We start from the raw sequence: 21,866 nt of genomic DNA on the forward strand, positions 1-21,866 counted from the left end.
CACATATACGTTAAGAGCATATAATCACCAGTCAGAGAAACTGCAAAGTTACCCAACATTGGACTTAGAGTTATAGTTAGGTAGCGGTAGAGGGAGAGCAACCCTGCATTATGGTCCAATTTATTTAGGTTGTTGCTTGACAGTAACTTAAAGCTTTTTTAGTGCCTAGACATGAGCAGTTTAGATTGTAAAACTCACTACATTTGCAAAAAACCTTTTCCTGTTGTTAAATTAAACCCAAAAGGATGTTGTAAATTAACCAAACCAACCAACCAGTATTTGAGCTGTGCTAATTTAAACATACAGTACTCCTTAAATAAAATTTTAATTGAAAAACACACATGATTTAAATCTAAATGTCCAAAAATATGTTTAATTCTGTGTGGTTTGATTAGTTGCGAAGAATAAATACACAAATAAATCTAGAATCCATTAAGACATAATGTTTAAGAGGGTTTTTTTGTCATTTCTCAGGTGGATGATTCGGTGGTGGCCCAGAACATGCATGAAACCTTGCTGGAGGCCATGAAGGCACTGAGCGAGGAGTTCCGCCAGCGCAGCAAGTCTCAGTCAAACTCTGGCCCGGGAGGCGGTGCTACTGCTTCTAACCCCATCAGTGTTCCCTCACGCCGCCATCACCCAAACCCTCCACCCAGCCAGGTGGGCTTCACCCGCCGGCCCCGAACTGAGCCACCTGGCGGTGCTAACGGTGGAGCAGGGGTCAGCAGTGCTAATGCCTCTCCCACGCCTCGTCATAGCTTCCCAAGGTCTCGCACTGCCAGTGATGGGGGGAAGGTTGATGAAGGGATGGCAGGGACTACATCGCTCCAAGGGGTGAGCTCAAGCCCCTCCACCAATGGCTCCTGCTCAACCACCCCAATCCTCAGGTCGAAATCGGCCCGTTCAGCCCCCACCACAGCTACTAAAACTCCTCTTGGGTTGATGCGCTCCATCTCCACCCCAGCACCCTCGCCAGCCCCAAGCCTCTCCTCTAGCTCTGGGCATGGCTCTGAGTTTGGAGGCGTAACGTCCTCGACTGGTGCTGGTCCGTCTGGTGCTTACAGTCGTGTCGCCTCCCATCACGCGTCTGTCTCGGGCTCACCCAGTGACTATGGGTCCTCAGACGAGTATGGATCTAGTCCTGGGGATCACACGCTCCTCCCCTCCCCAAGCCTCCCTGGAAGTTCTGTTGGTAGCGCTGGCAGCCAGTCTCTTGGCGAGGAGGGAGCCAACTATATCCTAATGGGCCAACGTAGTGGTGGTGGTGGTGGTGGTGGCAGCAGTAATCAAGGGAGCTTGACATCCAGCTCCCTGCCAGCACCAGGAACACCAGGCTGTGGCTCCCAACCCCAGACTAGGAGAGTGCTGCGGCGCTCCTCTAGCCGCGAATGTGAAGCTGAGCGCAGGCTGCTGAGCAAGCGGGCTTCATTACCTCCCATGGCCCTGGAGAGGCTGGCCCCACGTCAGCGCAGAGCTGAGGAGCCAGCAGATGAAGATTCAGCCGATTATGCAATCATGTCGAGGAGCACCAGCCGTGAGTCCTTTAGTTCCACCTCTTCTTCTACACAGAGGGAATCTGTCATGGGTCCTGGGTCAGCAGGGGGAGGAGGAGGGTACTTGGATGTTGCCGGTGAGTTCAAGAGTGAAGGCGGTGGAGGAGCAAGTGGTAATGTAGATTTAGGTGTGGACAATGGGTACATGTCCATGCTTCCTGGGGTCACTCAGCCTCCAGTAACCTTGTCCCAGTCAATGGCTGTCTCTGTCCCAGACTCTGATTCCAAACCTGCTGATGATTACATGGCCATGACCCCCAACAACAGTGTATCCCCTCCACAACAGATTCGCCCTCCACCAGCCTCTGATGGCTATATGATAATGTCCCCCAATAGCAGCTGCTCACCTGACCAGCGTGGAGGTCTCTCTGGAGGGGCTTGGGTGGGCAGTGGCAGTGCAGACAGCAGGGCAGGAAGTGACTATATGAACATGTCTCCAATCAGTGCACGTTCTGTAAATGGCAGCCCCCCACCTCCTGAGCACACCGGTCATTTGGAGAACATTTCTCAACAGCAAGCCCCCAAGATGGTGTATTCTTACTATTCACTTCCCAGGTCTTACAAACACAATCCCTCTGCTGGACACTTTGATGATGGACCTGGACGAGGCAGAAGACCCAATGGGAGTTGTAGTAGGGGCATGGGTGGAGGTAGGACTATGGGAGGGCGCCAAGAGCAACCAGCAGCAGGCAATTCAATGATTGGACGCCACCTGTCACTCTCCTCCTCCTCGTACTCGTCCAGCTCGGCTAGCAGTGAGAGCCTCGGAGAGAGCGAGGACCGAGCTACCCAGGCAGTAAGCACCATGGCTGGGGGAGCTCAGTCCAAAGATGGGAGTAAGCTCCAACAGAGACGGGGCTCTGGTGGGTTGTCCAAGCAGGGCAACCATACTAGAAGTAGACCGGTGAGCCTGTTTGTTGATGTATCCAAGGCTAACACTCTTCCCAGGGTCCGTGAGAACCCCCTGCCCCCAGAACCTAAGAGCCCTGGGGAGTATGTTAGCATTGAATTTAAAGGGGAAAAGAGCAGCCAGACTGGGGTTGCAGGAGGGCGTGGCAGGGGTCTCAGGCATGGTTTATCATTGCCTCATGGCTCAAGCAGCAAGCATCCTCAACACAGGCCAACTTCTTGCTTAGGGAACTTTATCCCCCTCTCCCGTAGCCCCTCTGCCCCCATCACTCCCCCAGCTGCCTCTGAGTATGTCAATATGGACTTGGGCCCTTCTCCGTCCCCCTCACCCCTCTCCCTTACTCCTCTAGTTTTCCCCTCTTTCCACACCCCTCCCACGCCTCCAACTCTTGCTCATGCCCCCAAAGCATGCGATGAGGGTACTACCGGCCCTAGTGAAGATGCAGCTGAAGTGGCTGAGGTCCCACTTCGAAAAAGTAGAGAAAGTGTCCCATCAGTGAGCGAGTCTGAGTCTCCAACATCCTGTGGAGACTACACGGAGATGGCCTTCAGCTTGAATAGCAACACCGTCCCCAGGTCAGCATCCAGTGTCTCCCCCAAAGCCCCTTCCCCCACCAGGACTGATCCTTCTGCTCCAGTGCTATCACGGGGTCTAGACTTCCCCCTAGCCAAACCAGGACCCAACCCAGATCATGGGGCTAAAGTTATCCGGGCAGACCCCCAAGGACGCAGACGCCACTGCTCAGAAACCTTCCTCGCCTCACCTTCCCTCCCCACCTCTACCTCTACTTCCTCTTCTTCCACCGCCTCCCTCTTTCCGGAACATGCCCAAGCTGTGGCCCGCCGGCTGGGCTTTGACAGCATGCTGTGGGGGAACGGTGCTGTGACTGATAACCCCGCTCAGTTCGCCCTCCCTGGACAGCAGTCCCTCCCCACAAACACTTCGTCCACGGAGCAAGGCCTTAACTACATAGACTTGGACTTGGCCAACAAAGAAAGCCCCCTTTTGGGTCTGGATGGACCCTCAGGTAGCCAGGCCACCTCTCGCCTCTTCTCTGTACTGGGTGGAGGGTCGGGGGTCGGGGGAGTGAGCGCGGCAGTCAGCAACAGCAGTAGCAACTCCAGCCTCAACACTTACGCCAGCATCGACTTCTACAAATCAGAGGAGCTGCGGACACATCAGAATGGAAACAAGGAGGGAACAGGTGAGAGTTGCTTCTATTCTTTGAAAACGTATTTGTTGGATTGTGTCTAACATCGTGTCTCGTTAGTTTTCCTTGTGATCTAGATTCGTGACCAATGCTGGAATTTTGGGTCAATCCGTAGACTTTATTGTCCAAAATGACGTCAGTAAACTTAAATTTGGAATTTAATAATAACTAATCACCCCAGATATCTTTTTCTGAATGTACGCCGAAGATTGGGGAATATAGGTCGATTTTGATACATTGGTCAGACTACTATCACTGCTTTTGTTGAGTTTGTGCCCTTTCCTTTCCTACGTGCTCTGTCGCATTATTCATATGTAAAGGAAAAAGCTCAGGATAATCCAATAGAGCACAGCTCTCCATCTCTGCGTGTAATGAAACTTCACCTGACGCCAGATTAGAATATAGACACCAGTTTGATTTGTATGACTGTCTGCATGACCACAATATGAGATCTAGATTGGCTGCTCTGACATTTCATAAATAGATTTGCTTCTCTGGGCCCTCCAAAGGCATATGTGTACTCACCTTATGTGATTATATAAGCTGCTCAAGGCCAGACAACCTATTGGAATACCAATTAATATCGATGTTATGGAAATTACTGTAGATCCTTTTGAGGATTCTTGAATGGTTGGTAAGCATTCAGGTACCTCCGTTTTCCGTTCAGTGTTATTTATACATTCATGACAGTATATGATAAGTAGCAGAATCCTTCTGCTCCAGATGAGCTTGTGTTTGCCAATGAGAAAAGCTGTCTGAAACATCTCACTGCAGTCTAACTCTTAGCAAAGGAAACCATTCAGACCCACCATTGAAGCATTGTACTCCAAGTTCAATAAAGTTGAACTTTGACCCAGTTTTCCATTGACCTGTCAAGCTAAGATCCTCCGACGTGGCATGAGTAGACGAAACCAATGGAGGAGAAAAATGATTGTTCTTCACACCTCAGCTTTTATGTTATTGAATGAGTTTACATAAAACTTAAATTATAATGATGTTATAAAGGAAAGTATGCAATCATTCAAGTAGGGTTGCCAGGTTTGTAGATGTGGCTATAAAAATTGATAAATATATGTGCGCTTAATTCAAGCGGAACGTTGTGGTTGTTAAAACTGTTACATTTTCTCTGATCGCATGCACAAAAATCTACATTTACGCCATAACTGCAACTTTTTTTGTAAGGGAGCAAGGTCACCAAGGCCAGATGATGAATTAGCATTGTATTTACATTTTTTCCCTGCTGTGCGGGGCAGTTTTCTAGCTGTGGGGGACCGCCGCAGCTAAACAATGCCTCAACTAGGTCACTGCGAGACGTTTCTTCATCGAAAAACATTCTCTTTGAGCCACTGTCTGCACCAAATTGGGCTGTTAAGAAATAGACGCCCGCAGCTTAAGCAGATAGAGGCAGCATTTAAATGGAGATGTGGATTTATATGCATCAGTAAAACACTCAGTAGTCTTACTTAACCTTCCACAGTGAGGCTCTTGTGATGAATGCATCCTGCCAAGCCTTGTTGTTTATGTAGCCCTGCAAGCCTCCGCATGATTTGTACCGTAGGTTGTGTTAGACTTAAACCTCATGGGTTTCTGTGGCAAACATCTCATAGCCCGGCTCCACAGTTGGATTTAATGAAAAATGTAGGGCATTAGCGAAATTCATCATGGGATCTTGCGGTGAGCGGAGTAAGGCTGAGCTCAACAGTTGGTTTTCACAGATGGAAATGAACCATCAGGCTGCATCCATAAGTCGCTGCTGTGTTGGTTTTATTGGGAAATGGAGGCCATGTTGGTGGAAGCAGGCGGGTGTGTATTTTAAATATAAATGCTAGCAGGCTACCACAGTGGGACCATATGGGCTCTGGCTGCTGAGTATGTCAGCGGGGCAGCGTGGGGGAGAATGTTACACATTGGCTGTGAATGTTGAGATGGGGCCAGTGTTTCACTCACACAGCTCTCAAATGCCTCTGTACAGTGTTCCCCCTCCTTTCATCCCCTCCATTCCGCCTCCCCCTCTTTCCTCCTCCAATAAATGATCCTTTTGTTCGAGTGTTTTTGCCGCGGTGGGCTGGCGGGCCTCTGCAGGGCCGAGCCCCAAGACTAGTGGACTCTCCTGAAGCTGTTTTCTCTTGCACTCCATAATTTGCGGCCTCTATATCTCACTTTGTTGGTTGTTGTCTTACCTTGGTTGTTTCTTAATTGCTGTCTTTGTATCTTTGTTTTTTTTTTTCACTGCTTGTCCTCGCACTGATTCATCAATTCACAATCTTTGTCCTCAGCCGACATCTAGGCTGATGGATTTTTGAAATTCCTTCCCTCCCCTTTGTTCACGACACATGCTGCTGTTCAGATTTCTTTTTTCACCAAAGCTTCTTTTGTCTTGACGCCTTTCGTCCACCTCCCTTTTCACATTGTGTTTCACTCCATCCTTTAAAGTCTTGCAGAGACATTTAAAAATAGATTTTTAGTGCTGCGCTGAAACGTTTTTCCTTTTGCTGTAGAGCAGAAACCAGAGGAAGAGACAGACGAAAACATAAAATGAAAAGCAAAAAGATGGTACATGACGACCAATATATCCGTTACTATAAACAAGTTTAGAAACGATTAATTATCTTGTCTGCGTGGATCCTGTGTGCTTTTTTAAAAGTGTTCTCATCTACAGTAATTACAGGGATTTTTTCCCCCAACAGGCACCAGCTTGTATAGGAAAGAGTGTGTGTATGTCTCTGGGGTGCATACTTTTGGCACAGAGAGCCTAAAGGCTAAAATTGAACATCAGTAGTGGGACATGTGCCAAAAACAATCCTATTTGACTCTGGTTATGTAATGCGTGTAAAAATAACATCTCAGTATTTAGATAATGAGGAGAAGCAGGGTGTGCTACTTCTCTCCAAATAACGTCTTTTAGAAATGAAATCAGAACGAATCGGCTGCAACAAATATGATGCGTGCGTTTTTTTTCGCCTTGCGGCACACATTTGTAGTCTGCATGTCTCGATGTAGTAAATGAGTGTGTGTGTTGATGTGTTTGCTTTTTATGAGCGTCAAGATCAGCTGAAGTGTGAGAGACAGTCAGACAGACAATGTGTATATTTCACTCTTCGCATGTGTGTGTTGGCGTTTCCCACATAACGGACGAGTGTCGTGACCTTTTTAGGAGAACGAAGAGCGAGACATTCGTGCATGAAGTGGGGCGTATTTTCAACCCAAAATGTTAATTTAAATTAAATCAGCCACAGCTCCCACAACGTCCTCCAGGAAAACCATGTGAGAGTTTTATTATCCACGCTTCCAGCTGTCTCTTAACTTTATTCCTTTACCATCTGGAAGCGGATGTGTGTGCCAGTCTCAAAATAACCTGAAGCCCTTTAAAATTCCTTTTGCCAAGTTGCATGGTTAATATCTACAGTTGGACTGTAAATTCAAATTTTTGTTTTGCTTTCCCTAATTTCTGAATCACATGTTGTTGTTCACAGAAGCGGGACTGTTTACATTTGTTTACTGTCGGCTAATTGGGCAAAACTCATGCATAACTGACTAATTGGATCAGTATCCAGAGTGTGTTTGTGTGTGTGTGTACTCTCTCCTAGTGTCTGAAAATCATAGTATATGCAAATACTTTTTGAGTTTATCAGTTCATACGGAGCTAAAAATAGATTTTGCTCTATGCAGTTTCTCTGAGGAAAGAAGTTAACATTGGGAGGTTGTGAGGAATTAAGTTTTACATAGTTGGATTTTAGTCCATATAGGGGTGGGAGATATGGAGAAAATCTTCTATTATGGTATATGTTATTTAATATGGGGATAGTGATTAGTATTGTCATCTAAATTTTCAGTAAAATTCATTTAAGAAGCTTTTTAAAGATGAAACGATCAGATGGAAAGTCTGTTTTTAGCTAATCCAGTGAAACAAAGTTGTCAGATATTAATGCAAGATACAGAAAATGTATAAATCTATTAATATAAATATATATTTAAAAAAACTGAAATAAGAATTGTACTTTAATGCCTATTGAAAATCAACTTACTAACTACATATATTTAAAAGTAAATTGACGCTGACCCTCCCATGTTGTTTTATTGGTAACACTGCCGGGTTTCTTGGCCCAGTTGGTAGCTGGTTGGCACACACACACACACACACACACACACCTCCTGTAAGGTGGTTTCCTCCCGTCTCAGGTCATATGGGCCAGGAAGAAAGGTAAACATACTTAAAGTCAGTTAGTGAAGCAACCAGGAAATCACACACAAGCATTCCCTTTTTAGCAACCACATCATGTCAATTAGAAGTGACACGAAATTCACTCCCGGTCCCTCCCTGTTTGTCTGACTGTGTTCCTCTGTGAACGCTGAAGATGAAAGAAGTTGATTGCAGTTATTTACATCAGGGGCCGACAATTTTATAAATGGGGGAAAAACTAAATTAGGGGATAAATCTGGTTTATTGCAAGCAGGTCTTATTTCTGCTTTCGGTTGTTGTAAGTTCTTGTGTCTGTGCTGAATGTTGCTGCGATTTGGGAAGATGGCAGCATCGCGGCAGCACAGTGGGAAAAGACGCACGAGCAGTCAGGTGATCAGAAAGTGAATGTGCGTGACTGGAAATAAAGTTATAATCCACTGCAGTAGAAAACTGTGTTCACGCACGACTACAGTAAGTACAGGAGTTCAAACATGAGGCAGAGGAACATCTTGAAACTGTGAGAGATGTTCAAAACAAACACATTTGGTAGCCATTTTATAATACTTCCTCTGAGTGGTGCCTGCGTGTTTCCAGATCGCAGCGATTAACTTGGTAGTTGCGTTTTCAGGGCTCCGGGGTGTGACTGTGTTTGTCGCACATACGCTAAAAAAATCTGTCAAGTGCGACTTCACATTTTCAATGGTTGCACCTTTTGAAATCTTTCCTTAGTGAAAAATGTATAAATAGAGCTGTATTACATTCATCAGTCGGTTACAATTTTCCCGACTGGTGTTCTGCAAACACATCGGAAAACACAGAGGTTCCTATAAAATGAATGGACTGTGATGATTGGCCATCATTTCTCTTAAGCTCTCAATGTCAAGTCAGGGAAAATTAAGTACCACGTTATAATTAATGTTTTAATTATTTGATCATTAAATCGTTAAACTGACCGTATCTAACGAGTCTATGCTGTAGCGAAGACATACCGTCTTCACACAGTCTTCCTTCTGCTGCTTCTTTATGCAGCTGACAAGGTTTTCTTTTTTGCCGGGTGTCTAATCCAGGCCAACACTCAGTTAGACTAACAGCACTAGTAGTGTTATGTAAAACACAACCACGTGGACGGGACGTGACCCCCATAGAGGGTGAGGCTCAGGGCACAATGTGTGTGTGCACACTCTGATGTTTATCTGTGGTGCCTTTTTAACCCGGTTTGTTCCAGCGCAGGAGGCAGACCGAGCTGCAGCACGGTGACACACAGCTCCGCTCATGTTTATGCACAGAGCGTAAACGCACACAGATGTGAAGGAGGGAACATGTGGAGGACAAAATCCGGCATTGTCGGTTAACTTGTCCATATTTAAGCATTCATTTATGAAGTGTGACCCCTTTGAGAGCCAGATTCGACTGTGGTATAATCGATTGTATGGTTGTGAAAAGCAGGACGAGGTGGGAGGTGCACCGCTGCGTCTTATGATTGCATAATCCACATTGAGATGGTCATTAAGCTCAAATTTCGACGCACTGCATGCTTGACTTTCCTTCATTAGCCTAATTACAGCATTACACAACTGCTTTGCCCTCATGGGAAGATGCAGCACAACCTGCGCGGCTACGTGAGGACAGCAGGCCGAATCCATTTCCCCGCTAGCTCGAGTAAACAAAAGCCACATTTGTGTGTTTGTCTAAGATTCTCCCCTCACATTCGGACAGGTTTGTTTGAATGATGTCATAAAATGGAGGCGGTACGGGATCCTTTTCGGGGAGCTGGTTTGTTTTTTTAAAGGCGAGGACGGTGAGTTCTCTTGAAGTCCGGTCGGCTTTTGTTTGGGTGGTCTGTCGAGCGAGTCACCGAACTCGCGGCGCACATAGCAACAACCCGACTCTGTTTGGGTTTTCGTGGAGCCTTGAAGGTTGTGTGTGTGCCTGTGTGTATATTAGAGGACTCGAGGGCTGAGTCGTTTTTTCCCACTGACTTCACGGGCCATGTGATGAGGTCATCTGCATACGCCGCAGGAGCAGAGGCATCGTCTCATTACAGGCCGTCGCCTCTGAACAGTTAAGCGAATCAAAGGCTTGAGGAGCAATCGGAGTAAAATAAGAACACACACATGCAGCTATGTAGCAGATGATCAAGCTGCCATATGCACCAACTGAATGTCTAGCCGTCTACAAACTAGAAACGTAAAAGTAAAAGTGTCAAACATTTGCAGGTTTTCAGCTTCTTGCATGTAGGGGTTCGCTGCTTTTCTTTGTCATTTATGATGTGTTGGGGCCCTGGGAAAAGCGCGATGAGAATTTTTCACTTTTTTTTTTTTATTATATATTATCGACAAAACGATGAATCCATTACAGACCAGTGTGAGCAAATAAAAGTCTGTGAGAAAACAGGCAGGCTTTGCAGTCACATCTGGCGCCATCATGGAGATCCATCGTGTCAGAATAATGCGCTGAATATGTAACAGCCACTGAACAACAGGACGGACACCTGGACGACTGGTTTGTGTAGTCGGTGATGTCCAGTGTCAGAGTGTGACGGTGAAGTGGTTTTGATGAAGAAGTTCTCCTCTTACTTGAATGTTTGGTTCATATCAGGACAGTTTGCCTGGTGTCGGCATGTTACCTCAGGTACAAGTGAAACTGATGAAATGCGATCAAGGTAGACCGGCTTGAGGACTGTACGGATGCTTTTGAAGACTTATCGGATGCCAAAACATTTGAGAGCAGTTTGATATAATCCTTCATCGATCACAGCCGTCATGTTGCGAAGTCATCTACCTGAATTATGACAGTCGCATCTTTTTGACTGCATCTTGGAAGTGAATGAAAGGGCGGCTTTGATTCCCGCAGCGTTGGTCACAGTATCAGTTTACAATATGAGACACTCGGTGATGGACGACACAACCTCAACCCGTAACAGAAAATCGATCAGATGTGTCTCTAGGGAATATCAGTGTCCTCACATCAACGGCTTATTGTAAGAAGCAGAGTAGATTTCTCTGTTCTGGGAAGTCAAAACGGCACCAACTGTTACTAAAAAGGATTCAAATCGAATTTATCTGCTTACTTTGAGGAATTTGATGGGGTCATTGAAAGTAAAAGTAGTCACGCCTTGTGTTAGGATTTGCCTGTGTGTGTGTGTCAGATGTTGCCTGAGGTCCACTGTCTCTGCCACAGACTAATCTTCCATTGACTATAATGTAAGGAAGAGGAGGAAATGGGAGGATTTGGTTCTGCACAATGAATAGAGACTAAATCTCCGTTGTGTGTGTGTCTGTGTGTGCGCTGTCTCCCTGAGCACTTGTTGACCCTTCATACACCATCCTCTGTAATCATTATTGAACCCTAACTCTGATCTTTTCATAACCTTCCCTTCTGTCTTCGGATGGATTTTTTTTTTTTTCTCCCTACGTGCGTCGGTTAATATTGACCGTTACCCTCGCGTATTTGCTTTCATACTGTATTACTATTTGCCTCATTTCGACAGACATCAGAAGGTCTTTTCATAATGCGCTGTTGACACGCAAACATTGAAGCCGGACACGCCGGCGAGCACAGAGAATGGATGACGATGCTTCTCGGCAGAGGGGAGAAAAGAAGGTGTGGGAAGAGGAAGGTCGAGCTTTAGGGCCGGAGAAAGAGAGAAGCGGTGATTGATGAGGGGGAGAGCAAAGACGGGAGGTGAGGTAAATATACAAAGCGGAGATGATGAAGAGGACAGCAGTGTAAATGTGAAGAAAGTCAGCGTTTTTCTCGCTTTTCTGATAAAAGATGCGGAGCTGTGACGCGTGAGGAGTTATTCTCGGTGTCCAAAAGGAAATGTCTCGCCGATGACGCTGTGAGGTGACTGGCAGTACATTGCTTGTGTGGACATCAAACTCCCGAGCTGCAACAATAAATCGATGAATTGTGAACTATTTTAACAATCAACAATCATTAGTTTATGAGTTTTAAAGCTAAAGCTGTTCATTACAGCTTCTTAAAAGTGATTCAAGCCAACCAAAAGACAGGTCTAGGAGATTTCTATCCGTGATTCTGTTGTCATAACGACAGGTGAGGGAGTGTGTGGACGAACCGGAGATTAATCATGGATGGCGTCATTCTCGTGGACAGATTGAAATAATAAATGGGTTGCCAAATGCACTCAGGCAGCTGTTAATATACCTGGGCTTCCCGCCGAAGTGAACTATACGTGTGGGAAACACTGGGATATTTTCTGTTTTCTTGACTCCTCTATGACCGTATACTGAGTATCTCAAACAAGACATTTGAGGACGTCGTCTTCGGCTTTGGGAAACACTGAACAACATTATCTGACATTTTATTGGCTCGACAACTAATCGATTAATCAAGAAAATGCTCACAGATTAATCGACCGTGAAACTAATCCTTAGTCGCAGCCCTTTTACGGTCTCTTCACTGAATCATCAGTAGAAAAGATGAGCAATGCATTACGTAATATCCGCTCCTTTTCGATAAAAAAGTCTGAGAGTGTTTACATCAGAACAAGCGATGACCTCTCAGAGAGCTTTTTGAAATGAAACAACCGCAAAACTTTAAAAAAAAAAACAAGTTCGCCCTGCAGAGAATCACGGACGTGTACAGGATCAATTTTGGATGAATTATGCAGGAAAGAAAAGAGAAAGAAGCTGAAATAACTCGAACTTATAGTTGTTAAATTATACAGAAGACTGCAGCGTTTCTGTGTTGGGAACGTTGAAGACGTCAATGAAAGGATTCAGCTGCGGGTGTGAAGGAGTGGAGAATGGTGAAGGGCATCGTTATTGAAAAGTCTGTCGTAATGCGAAATCCCTGTTAAGAGTCTCAAAAAGGAGAAGGTGGAGGTTGAACCTTGTGTCCCAGCGTGGTTCGATGTTCAGTATATACAGATGGATGTGTGCGTCATGTGTTTGTTGCCGTGGTGATTGCCAGTGAAGAAAACTTGTTGCCTCTGACGTCTCCGCACTCTTTTCACTCCCTTTCTTCGCCTCTCTCCTACCCTGTTATCACCCGCCTGGTTGTGTTTTTCAGTCACTCATCTTCCCAAGACCTTGACCAGGCTACACTGCACATCTCCCACCACAAGCTTTTCTTTTTTAAAGCAGACACACACACACGAACACACACACACTTGGTTTGTTTCTGCTTGGTGTGATCTTGCTGATAGTTGCAAGAAAACGATGTGTGTGTTTGTGTGACGCTGATGGCATATTTCACAAGGTCAGGGTGAGAGCAGCGGACCTGAGTGGCTTCATTCTTCAGCTCGTCACATGAAGACTGAAGAGGGGACAGATCAGCTGATAGGACAAGGTGTGTGTGTGTTTGTGTGTGTGTGTGATTCCAGTAAAGTGAGGATCAGATCTCGTTTCCAGGCGTCAGTGTAAGAAACGCACCATCCTTTGCTCGGCAGGTGTCACTTACTTTGTCACGTACACGCCTTTACGTTATCTGATAATGTCTTATCGCCCGCTGTGTTCAGACTAAAAGTTAAACACAGATGTGTCGAGCAAATCTAGGCTAAATCAACACGGGTATAATTTGATGATAAGCCGGTCAGGAAGTCATCCGAAATGGGAGTTTCCTAGAAGGAATCCAGTGAGCAGTGCTAAAGATAAACTGCTGCTAATGGAGCCCAACCAACGGTGGATTTCCTTGGTCGATGGCGACAGAAATATTTGACTTTAAAAGATTATTTTCTTATTTATTCTGGTTAATCTGGTTAACTTAAATTATAACAAAGATTTGAGGTGTGCTTCGCTCTCCATTGGCTTTATAAAAAGCTGAAAATCCCGTCTTAATTGGAGACGTTTGCCGTGCTTCTTTATTCAGGTTAATTGCTCGTTTTCAGCAGATAAATCCCTCTGTTACCCTTGTGCTTATTTGGGGTTCAAACACCTTGCTCAAGGGCTCCTCGACAGGAGCTCCTGCTTGCCCCTTTCCCTTTTGTGTGTGCGTTTCTGGTGGGCTGCCCGGCCGAGCAAATGGTAATTAGGTAGTAAAACCTCGGCTAATGGCTCAGTACTCTAGTCATGTTTTGACTGACTAGTGCCTTATTCACATGCATTTGGCACACAGACACACACACACACACAAACACACACACACACACACACACACACACACACACACACACACAGAAGAACACAGCGGCAGGGGAATGAATTGTACTGGCAGCTTGGTCAGTCAAAGAGGCGCCGCCGGACAGACTAAGTGTGTGTTTGTGTGTGTGTGTTTGTGTGTCTCAGGACTTCAGCCATTGAACTTGTCATTGGATGTGACATACAAGCATTTGATTACCACACCTGGTCATGTTTGCTTTACAATTCAGAGCTCTTTAGCTACGTAAAAATGTCTCGATTTCTCTATGTGGTTTACACACATGCATGAGTGGACGCACATAAATTACAAACACACACACACACACACAAGTGGGGAGGCTGTGCTGATCTTAATAGGAAAAGCTGAGACAGATCAACCGAGCCAATCACCTCTCAGGAAGCAGGGATCAGCCAAAAGCTCCTCAACTAATGGCCAAAGTAACCTTCACCGCCCTGGCTCTGATCTACATCAACTGCAACTACACACACACACACACACACACACACACACACACACACACACCCCTCCTGTCTCTTTTGTCAATACCATTTCTCTCATTCTGTTTTGAACAAAGCCGCTCTGCCTCTCTCCTCCGCTCTCCAAACCTCTCTTTCTCCTCCTCCACTTCCTGTCTTTTCTCCTCCTCTCAGTGGACTTTTTGTCTGCTCTGTTTTTTTTTTCACACCAGACTCTTGCTTTTTTATTTCTCATAATTATGTCCCACACATTAAGGAGCTTTCAGTTTGGGCGTGTGAGCCACGCTCGATTGAACGAATGAATGAATGCACCTCTTGTAAGGTTGCCGTGGACCGATGCCATCCATTAGATGTAATATACGGCGCCTGATTTATTTTCTGATCTCGGGAAAGATAACTCGCAGGGCAGGTTTGTGTTAAGAAATCACTGCCAACTAAACATCGTCTTGGAAGGCGGTGCGTTCACCTCCCAAGTTAAGGTGAGGCACCTGTTGAAGCAGAGTGTGTTTGTGTAAAAGTGTCAATGTAGCTCTGATTGCTTCATTGCATGATGTATAATATGTGTGTGAATGTGTGTGTGCATGTCATAGTTTGCCAATTTGTACATGTATTGGTGTATTTAAGTCTCTTTGAAGTGGCGCCAATGGGGAAAGTTTGACATTTTGCAGAACACACACTCACTATACATGTGTTTATGCCTCCACGCCGGCAGCGGCCACCTGTCCATCCTTCTGTCCGTCCTTCCACCCGTCCCACTCCTGCGACCGCGGTATCTCAAGAATGCTGAGAGGGAATTTCTTCAAACATCCACTTGGACTCTGGCGGTCAAACGTCACCGAGTTTTGGCCATTAATCAACAGTCCCGACAACATTTTACACCATGAAGTCATGATGTTTTATATCAGAAAGGTCAAAGGTCGACTTCACTCTGTCCATGATCAAACAGCGTAGTTCGGGAATAGCAACGTGACTGCTGCGTGGAGGCACGCAACCGCGAGGTGTTGGTTCACAGCTCAACAAACAAGGTTTAGCATGCTAATTAGTGTGATTTAAAGGTAATGGTAGGCAAATATTTACCCTCAGGCAGAGCTGTTTCCAGGCTGTATGCTATGCTAAGCTAACCGCCTCCTGGTTCCAGCTTCATATTTAACAGATCGATATGAATGATATCAATACTGTCATCTGACGATTGTCAATAAAGCTCATAAGTGTATTCCCAAACTCAACATGAAATTCAATAATGATTCTGATGAGCTGCTATTCTTCTATTAGCATAAAGACTAAGCCATGCTAACAGCTGAGCTTTGAGCTGAATGCTAAAATGCTCACAGTGGCAATGCTAACAAGCTTGTGTTGCTAACATTAGTGCTGCTAATTAGCATTGAAGACAAAGTTTACATTGACTTGAACTACTTTTACTGTATGTACTGTATCTTCTGTATGTGTGTGTGTTGCCATCTATATGTACATACCTCTGAGTGTGAGTGTGTTGCGTTGGCAGCCTGCCAGCTCCCTGTGTGAGCATGATCCTGGCTACAGAGCGCTTATTGTGCGCTGTGGTATGGGATGTATGCCGGGCCAGCGTCGGGCGCTGGCTAAAAGAACGAGCGGCCTCCCACCAACCCATCGGGGTTACTGAGGGCACAAGAGGAGGAGGAGGAGGAGGAGGAGTGTTTCCCTCCTTTCACACACACTCCTTCTTATTTGTTCACTTTTTTCTCCTCCTCCTTCCTCACACACTCTTCCAGGAAAACATTTGAGCTTCTCCTTTTGCTTTATTTGAGTTTTTTGTGTGCCGTTTTCGGCGTTCTTCTCGCTCCGTGTTTGTTTCCCAGCCTCTTTTTTTCCCCTTCGTCTCCCTTATAAATTCCCCCGGGTGATTGTCTAGATGTCAACACCGCTGCAGTGTTTCTCCCCGTGTCTCCACCATGATCTGTGTGTGTGTCTGACTGTGTGTGTGTGTGTGTGCGTTTCATTGGGTTCGGGGGGCCGTGGCATCGCTCAGCTGCTACTTCTCTAACTGGGTTTGTCTGTAAAGAGCTTAGCACCCGTGGGCGTTGGAGAGCACTAAGCTGATTAACGTCTACTAACGAGCCACTTCTCACATGGAGGCAGTGAATGTGTGTGTACTTCTGTCTGGCTATCATAGTGTTTGTTTATGTGGCTGCATGCGGTCTCGGTACATGTTTGTGTGCGCGCTGGAGGGTGTGCGTTGCACCTTGAGCTGAGCCAAAGCCGGACGGATCAGGTAGAGAAGGTTCGGAGGATGAGAGGAGGTCAGAGTTGATCTCGGGGTCGGCTGAAGTGCTGACGCTGACAACAGGGTGAGAATCAGGTTTAAGACTTCTGCAGAGGAGGTCAAGTTATTCTCAGAGGAGCTGCCATGAAATCCCTTTTTTCCCCGACTCAACCTTGATCTGACTAGACTGTCTGAAGTGAGACCGGTTAAGCCAATTTTTGACTAGAGGACTGGAAACACGGTGAGACAGGAAGCAAAGAGAGGCGCTCACAAATCAAAATCGTTGAAAAATGATTTTTATTTCGATTGACTTTTCAATTTATCGTTGCAGCTGTGGTGCAGACGCGCCAAATATTGTCATCAAACTGCTGCCTTACTCTATTTAGTTATGTTCCATCATACTCGTTTTAATATTATGGTTACACTTCAGCCAAGTGAAGCCAGACTGCACTTCATCTTCTCAGTTATCAGCAGTTTCAGTCATTTCATTTCATTGTTTTTCTTTATTTCGGGGATTAAAAGTAACTGCACAAGAGTTAGCTCGCAGCTAATGTGCATCTGTTTCTGGGCAGAGAGACAAGAAACCACAAAACGGCACAACACATGAAAGTTGACATGACTCGCATTAAACGGCACAATGGTTGAGTTTGATTTTAATGTGCTGTTAATGAGCTACAGGTGATTAAACTCGCAAGTGACGGTTGTAGCTTCAGTTCGCAGAATTGACTCTTCAGCCTCTTGAAACGTATTTATGGACGGTAAAGTGTTATTATAACCAACAGGAACTGGGACCAAACCTGTGGGAAATAAGACAGTTGTTCAGAATTACCTGTCATGATGGTGAAGGTCAGAGACGTCAAGGGTTTCTGAGTTTATGACAACAAAAGCCTGGAATCCACATGCATTTTGAAGAAAAGTATAAAGTAAGAAGTGAAAAAGCAAATTGTTTTTACACTCGTAGCTTTAGCCAACTGATCCTGCAACCCTGGACTTGGGGAACTTTCTGCTAAGTAGAAAGCAGTGTTTCAAATTAGAAACAAAAAAAAAACCTGATCATGGGAACAGCGGGGCCATCCTTTAACTCTATACAGATTGCTCAACTCTGACTGCCTGGGGGTGAACTATAGGCTGAACACACACACACACGCACACATGCGCACACACACATGCACAGCCTGCGTTTCGGTTATCTAATCCTCACACATCGACCAGGGTCCACGTTCTCTGCAGCTTTGTTCAATGTGATCAGGAAGCCAAATTGACACAGAGTCAAGAATTTCATTTCAGACAAACAACTACAGAACATTTTCCAACCTGACACGTGGACAGAGTTTTAGATTAACCCCCGAGTGTTCCCCTCGCACACACAAACACAGACACACACTTCCTTCAGCCATCTGCATGCAGCTCCTCTCCAGAACACGTTCTATAGTCAGGATAATATGCTCATGTAGGAGCTATATGGTGATTTAGAGAAAGAACAAGCAGTCCCTCGACCCTCCTTATGCAACTCATCAGTGCTGATCGAATGAAGGAGCACTGGTGTTTGCTCACCGCTGCCATTATTGGTCTGAGAATGGTCGTTAACCTTTAGAGTGCTGCCTCACCTCCACGTCACCTCGGCATCAGCACCGTGAGCGGGCCTCAGTGGTGAAACTAACAGCTTCCTGTGTTTCGCAGGGTTTTCTTCCTCAAATTACCCCAAATTGCTGTGGGGCACAGGATGTGTGTGCGTTAGTTAGCCAGTTACGTGTGAGCACGTGGGTTTTCTGCCTGGAAGTGGTTTTCTCGGGATTAAATTGATTTCTTGCCTAAGGAGACAAGTGTGAATCTTCTGGTGTGGAACGATTAGCCGATTTTATCAATAGCTGATTGACAGGAGATGAGTTTTTTGTTTGTTTGCTTCAGAGAATTTATGTGCAATTGTTGGAAAAAGGTATTTATCAGGAAATAATGTCTATTTTCTCTTGACTGTTTGTGTCCAGATTATTGAGCTGACTGATTTTAAAACAAGAACCCTCTAAAATGATTTAAATATGCAGTTGATCGCCACATACTGTTCATGATATTGTGCTAAGATACAAGAGCTACAGCAGGATGGAGGCGTCGTTACCCTAAATAGTAGCATCTTTGCTATATGCTATATGTAGCATCTTTGCTATATGCTATATGCCATATATTGTATGGCAGAGATATTTACAGAAGTTAGCATGCTAACCAGCTAGCCCCACGCCTGAAAACCTTTGTCCCAGCAGTCCGAAGCTCCTGTGATAGACTAGCTAGCTGTGTGGCTAACCGAGCTAAGAAGCTAACTAGCTACAGCCATGAATGCATAAGGAGAATACGGTTAGCAGCAGTTAGCAGTGTTCTGTTTGTTGGGAGTATTTTCAACAGGTGGCCAATTCTTACATATTGCACCTTTTTTTAATACATTCCTTCCACCTGGGCTTGTGTTTTGGGTTTTTGTAAGGCGTTTAGCCACCTTACAAACCATTTAAAGGCCTAGTGTCATTCTAATTAGATGCTCATGCAAACACTTCAAACCTAGTTATGGCTGGAAGGCACTGAACAGGTTTAGCGTAGGCTAAATTGACAGTTATGATAAAGTAATTGTTATTTTACGTCTTTTTTTAATCATTTTTTTGTTGTTTTGATGTACACGAAAACAAATGATCTGAGATCTGTATCTCGCCCGAATCGTATCAGTGCCTTATCTAAAAGTTCAGTTAATCTTCCTTAACGATGATGGGAGAAATGGTAGCAATTAGATTAAATGGCCCGTGTATCATTACATGCAGCTTTCACACTCCAAAACAAAAAGGAATAAGTGATCCTGCGTCTTACAGCGCGATTACCGTTAGATTGGAGAGAACTGCAATGAGTGCTGACAGCGGGGCTTAACGCTGAATCCCGATCAGCTGATGATCATACGCTGTCGGGTAGGTGTCAGGTAGTGCGACTGAACCTGTGCTGACACTGCTGGTGGAGGATGAGTTGTAGTGGGGCTGTACATCACGGGTAAACACCAATAAGAGCGACACACAGAGCATGTGGGTGCTTTGCTTCTGGTTGTGTTGCATTAACATTCATGTGTTGGTAAAGAAAAAATAAATCTTCATTTGTATTCTGCAGCTGTGCCAAGTAATATTTGCCAGGATTTGTTTTTCTCGCCACTCGAGCGACACATGCCAAATTCAAATGATGTGGAAACCACACCCACCCGGCACAAAGAGGCTTATATTTCTCTACTCATGCATTCAAATGAGCATCATCGACGCGTTTCATGTGTGTTTGAGTGCAGTGCCACGTCTGTCTTGATGTCTGCATGTCCGTGTTGTGTTCATGTGCATCCTGCATCCTAAATGTTTGTGTCTTTTTCATGCGTCACGGAGACTCGATGTTCTCGTTTCTGCTGCCCAGGCGGGGAGCATCTCTGGAATCTACAATTATAGCCGACCACTATACCTCTCCACGTCCGTTAACACAATGTTCCTCTCCGCTGCAGGCGTCACTCCGCCTAACCAGGGCATTTAAAGCCTCACATCGTCAGAGGAGAGGAAATGAAATGCGCTCTCCCGTTTACTTATTAGTCATACGTGGTGGAGAACAAACAAGTCGAAAATCGCACGTGGAGGTGCACGTACTGTTCGTGTTCCTGCTGAATGTCATTTGCCATTAATGAAATTGTTTGTATTCATGACCAGTTGTCATCCAGGGGAGCTGGACGACACGTGGCACCAGTTTTCAATCGCGCTTCCCCCTCCCCTCGGTGTGAACGACCGGTTGATTATGTTTTGTAGGTGTGAGCACGCGTGTTCGCCGTCGGCACGTGCGTCCGCCCGGCTCGTCCTGAGCGAGGCGATGACAGCGTGTTCCTAATGATGGTGGCGCTGAGGGCTTTATGGAGTCCAGCAGCATCTGAATATGAATCACCTCCCGTTCAAAACAACACACACACACACAGATAGCTATTGTCCGTGCGTCATCATGCCGCTCATTTACATGACGTCCTGACTTCATGTCCATGGGGATTTTACCTGATACACGTGTAGTTACAGGCTCTCTTTTGTGTGTGTGTTTCTTGACCAGTCATGAGCTGTAGTAATGACCCAGGCCAGCTACCACTCGCACACACACATGCTCATTTCCCTCGCTTGCGGTGCGTTGACTCAAACATTACACACACGACCAGCGCGTCCTGTTATTGTGCCATCCGACACTCGCGCCCCGTGTCGACATTTAAGTGACTTTAACTGCTGTTTTTCTTTCTGTCGCTGTTGTCTTGTTTCCTCCCTCCGTGTCCGACCGCACGCCAGACACACAGTGGTTTTGCATGTTTTATGTCATAACTCGACATCGCATTTCGCTGTGTTTTAGATCATTTTAATGTGTTTTCTTTTTGCCATTTCAAGCATCAGAAACTGAGGAAACCCATCAGCAGACACTCGCGTGGTGAAAGCCATCGCTTTAAACATCAAGACTGGAGGAATTTCTGTACCAGATTGCATTACGTTTGTACAGTAGCGTAGTTAAACTGCATTACAACGCAGCGATAACGCACGTTTGATCCAAGATAAACGCGCACTTGATGTTCAATTTGTTGGATTATACAACTGAGGCAAGTTTACAGAGACGGTTTCATTTGATCTTCATACTGTATGGAAGTAAATCAACAGCATGCCAAAGCCTGCCTTTAAAAGTGGTCATACATAATCTTTAGTCAAAAACATGTTTTTCTGTTTGGCTCTATACTCCTGCACACTGGATCTGAAATGAGAAGCCCATGAGGGTTATGTGGGGACTTTCACATTTAATTTTAGGGTGTTTACATCCATATTGGTCGCCTGGATTGTGTATGGAGACGTAGCCCTGTCATTGTCCCACTGCGCTGCTCAAAAATGGCATAAAGACGACTGCGGCTCCTACTTTCACTGTTTACTTTAAGTTCTCTTCGGCTACTTCTGAGGAGATTGTCTGGATCCCTGTCTTGCTGGATGTAGAGTTTCTGCAGGCTGCTGATTTTACATTACAAGTCATTATTGCAGATTTTAAGGTTGAGGGTACCTCAGAGTACGTGTCTGCTGCAGCCATAACAATAGATGCAATTGTGCAAATACTTTGGAATTTCACTTCTGGGCCGAAAAAGGGGAACTTCAACTAAATGTTGTAAACGTTGTGGACAGACGAGCGATAGAG

The 21,866-nt window shown here is 45.5% G+C and overlaps 1 protein-coding gene across 1 annotated transcript in view; it reads left to right on the forward strand.

Moving 5' to 3' along the window:
* The window catches only part of LOC311251104 (insulin receptor substrate 1-B), a 45,088-nt gene that overhangs the window by 12,919 nt on the left and 10,303 nt on the right, over window positions 1-21,866 (forward strand). Inside the window, exon 3 of the mRNA XM_084343392.1 lies at window positions 475-3,667. Coding sequence (XP_084199518.1) covers window positions 475-3,667 — 3,193 coding nt within the window. The remainder of the gene's footprint in view (window positions 1-474; window positions 3,668-21,866) is intronic.

The sequence above is a fragment of the Pagrus pagrus genome (assembly GCF_965226575.1).
Source record: "Pagrus pagrus genome assembly, chromosome: 22".
Taxonomy (NCBI): domain Eukaryota; kingdom Metazoa; phylum Chordata; class Actinopteri; order Spariformes; family Sparidae; genus Pagrus; species Pagrus pagrus.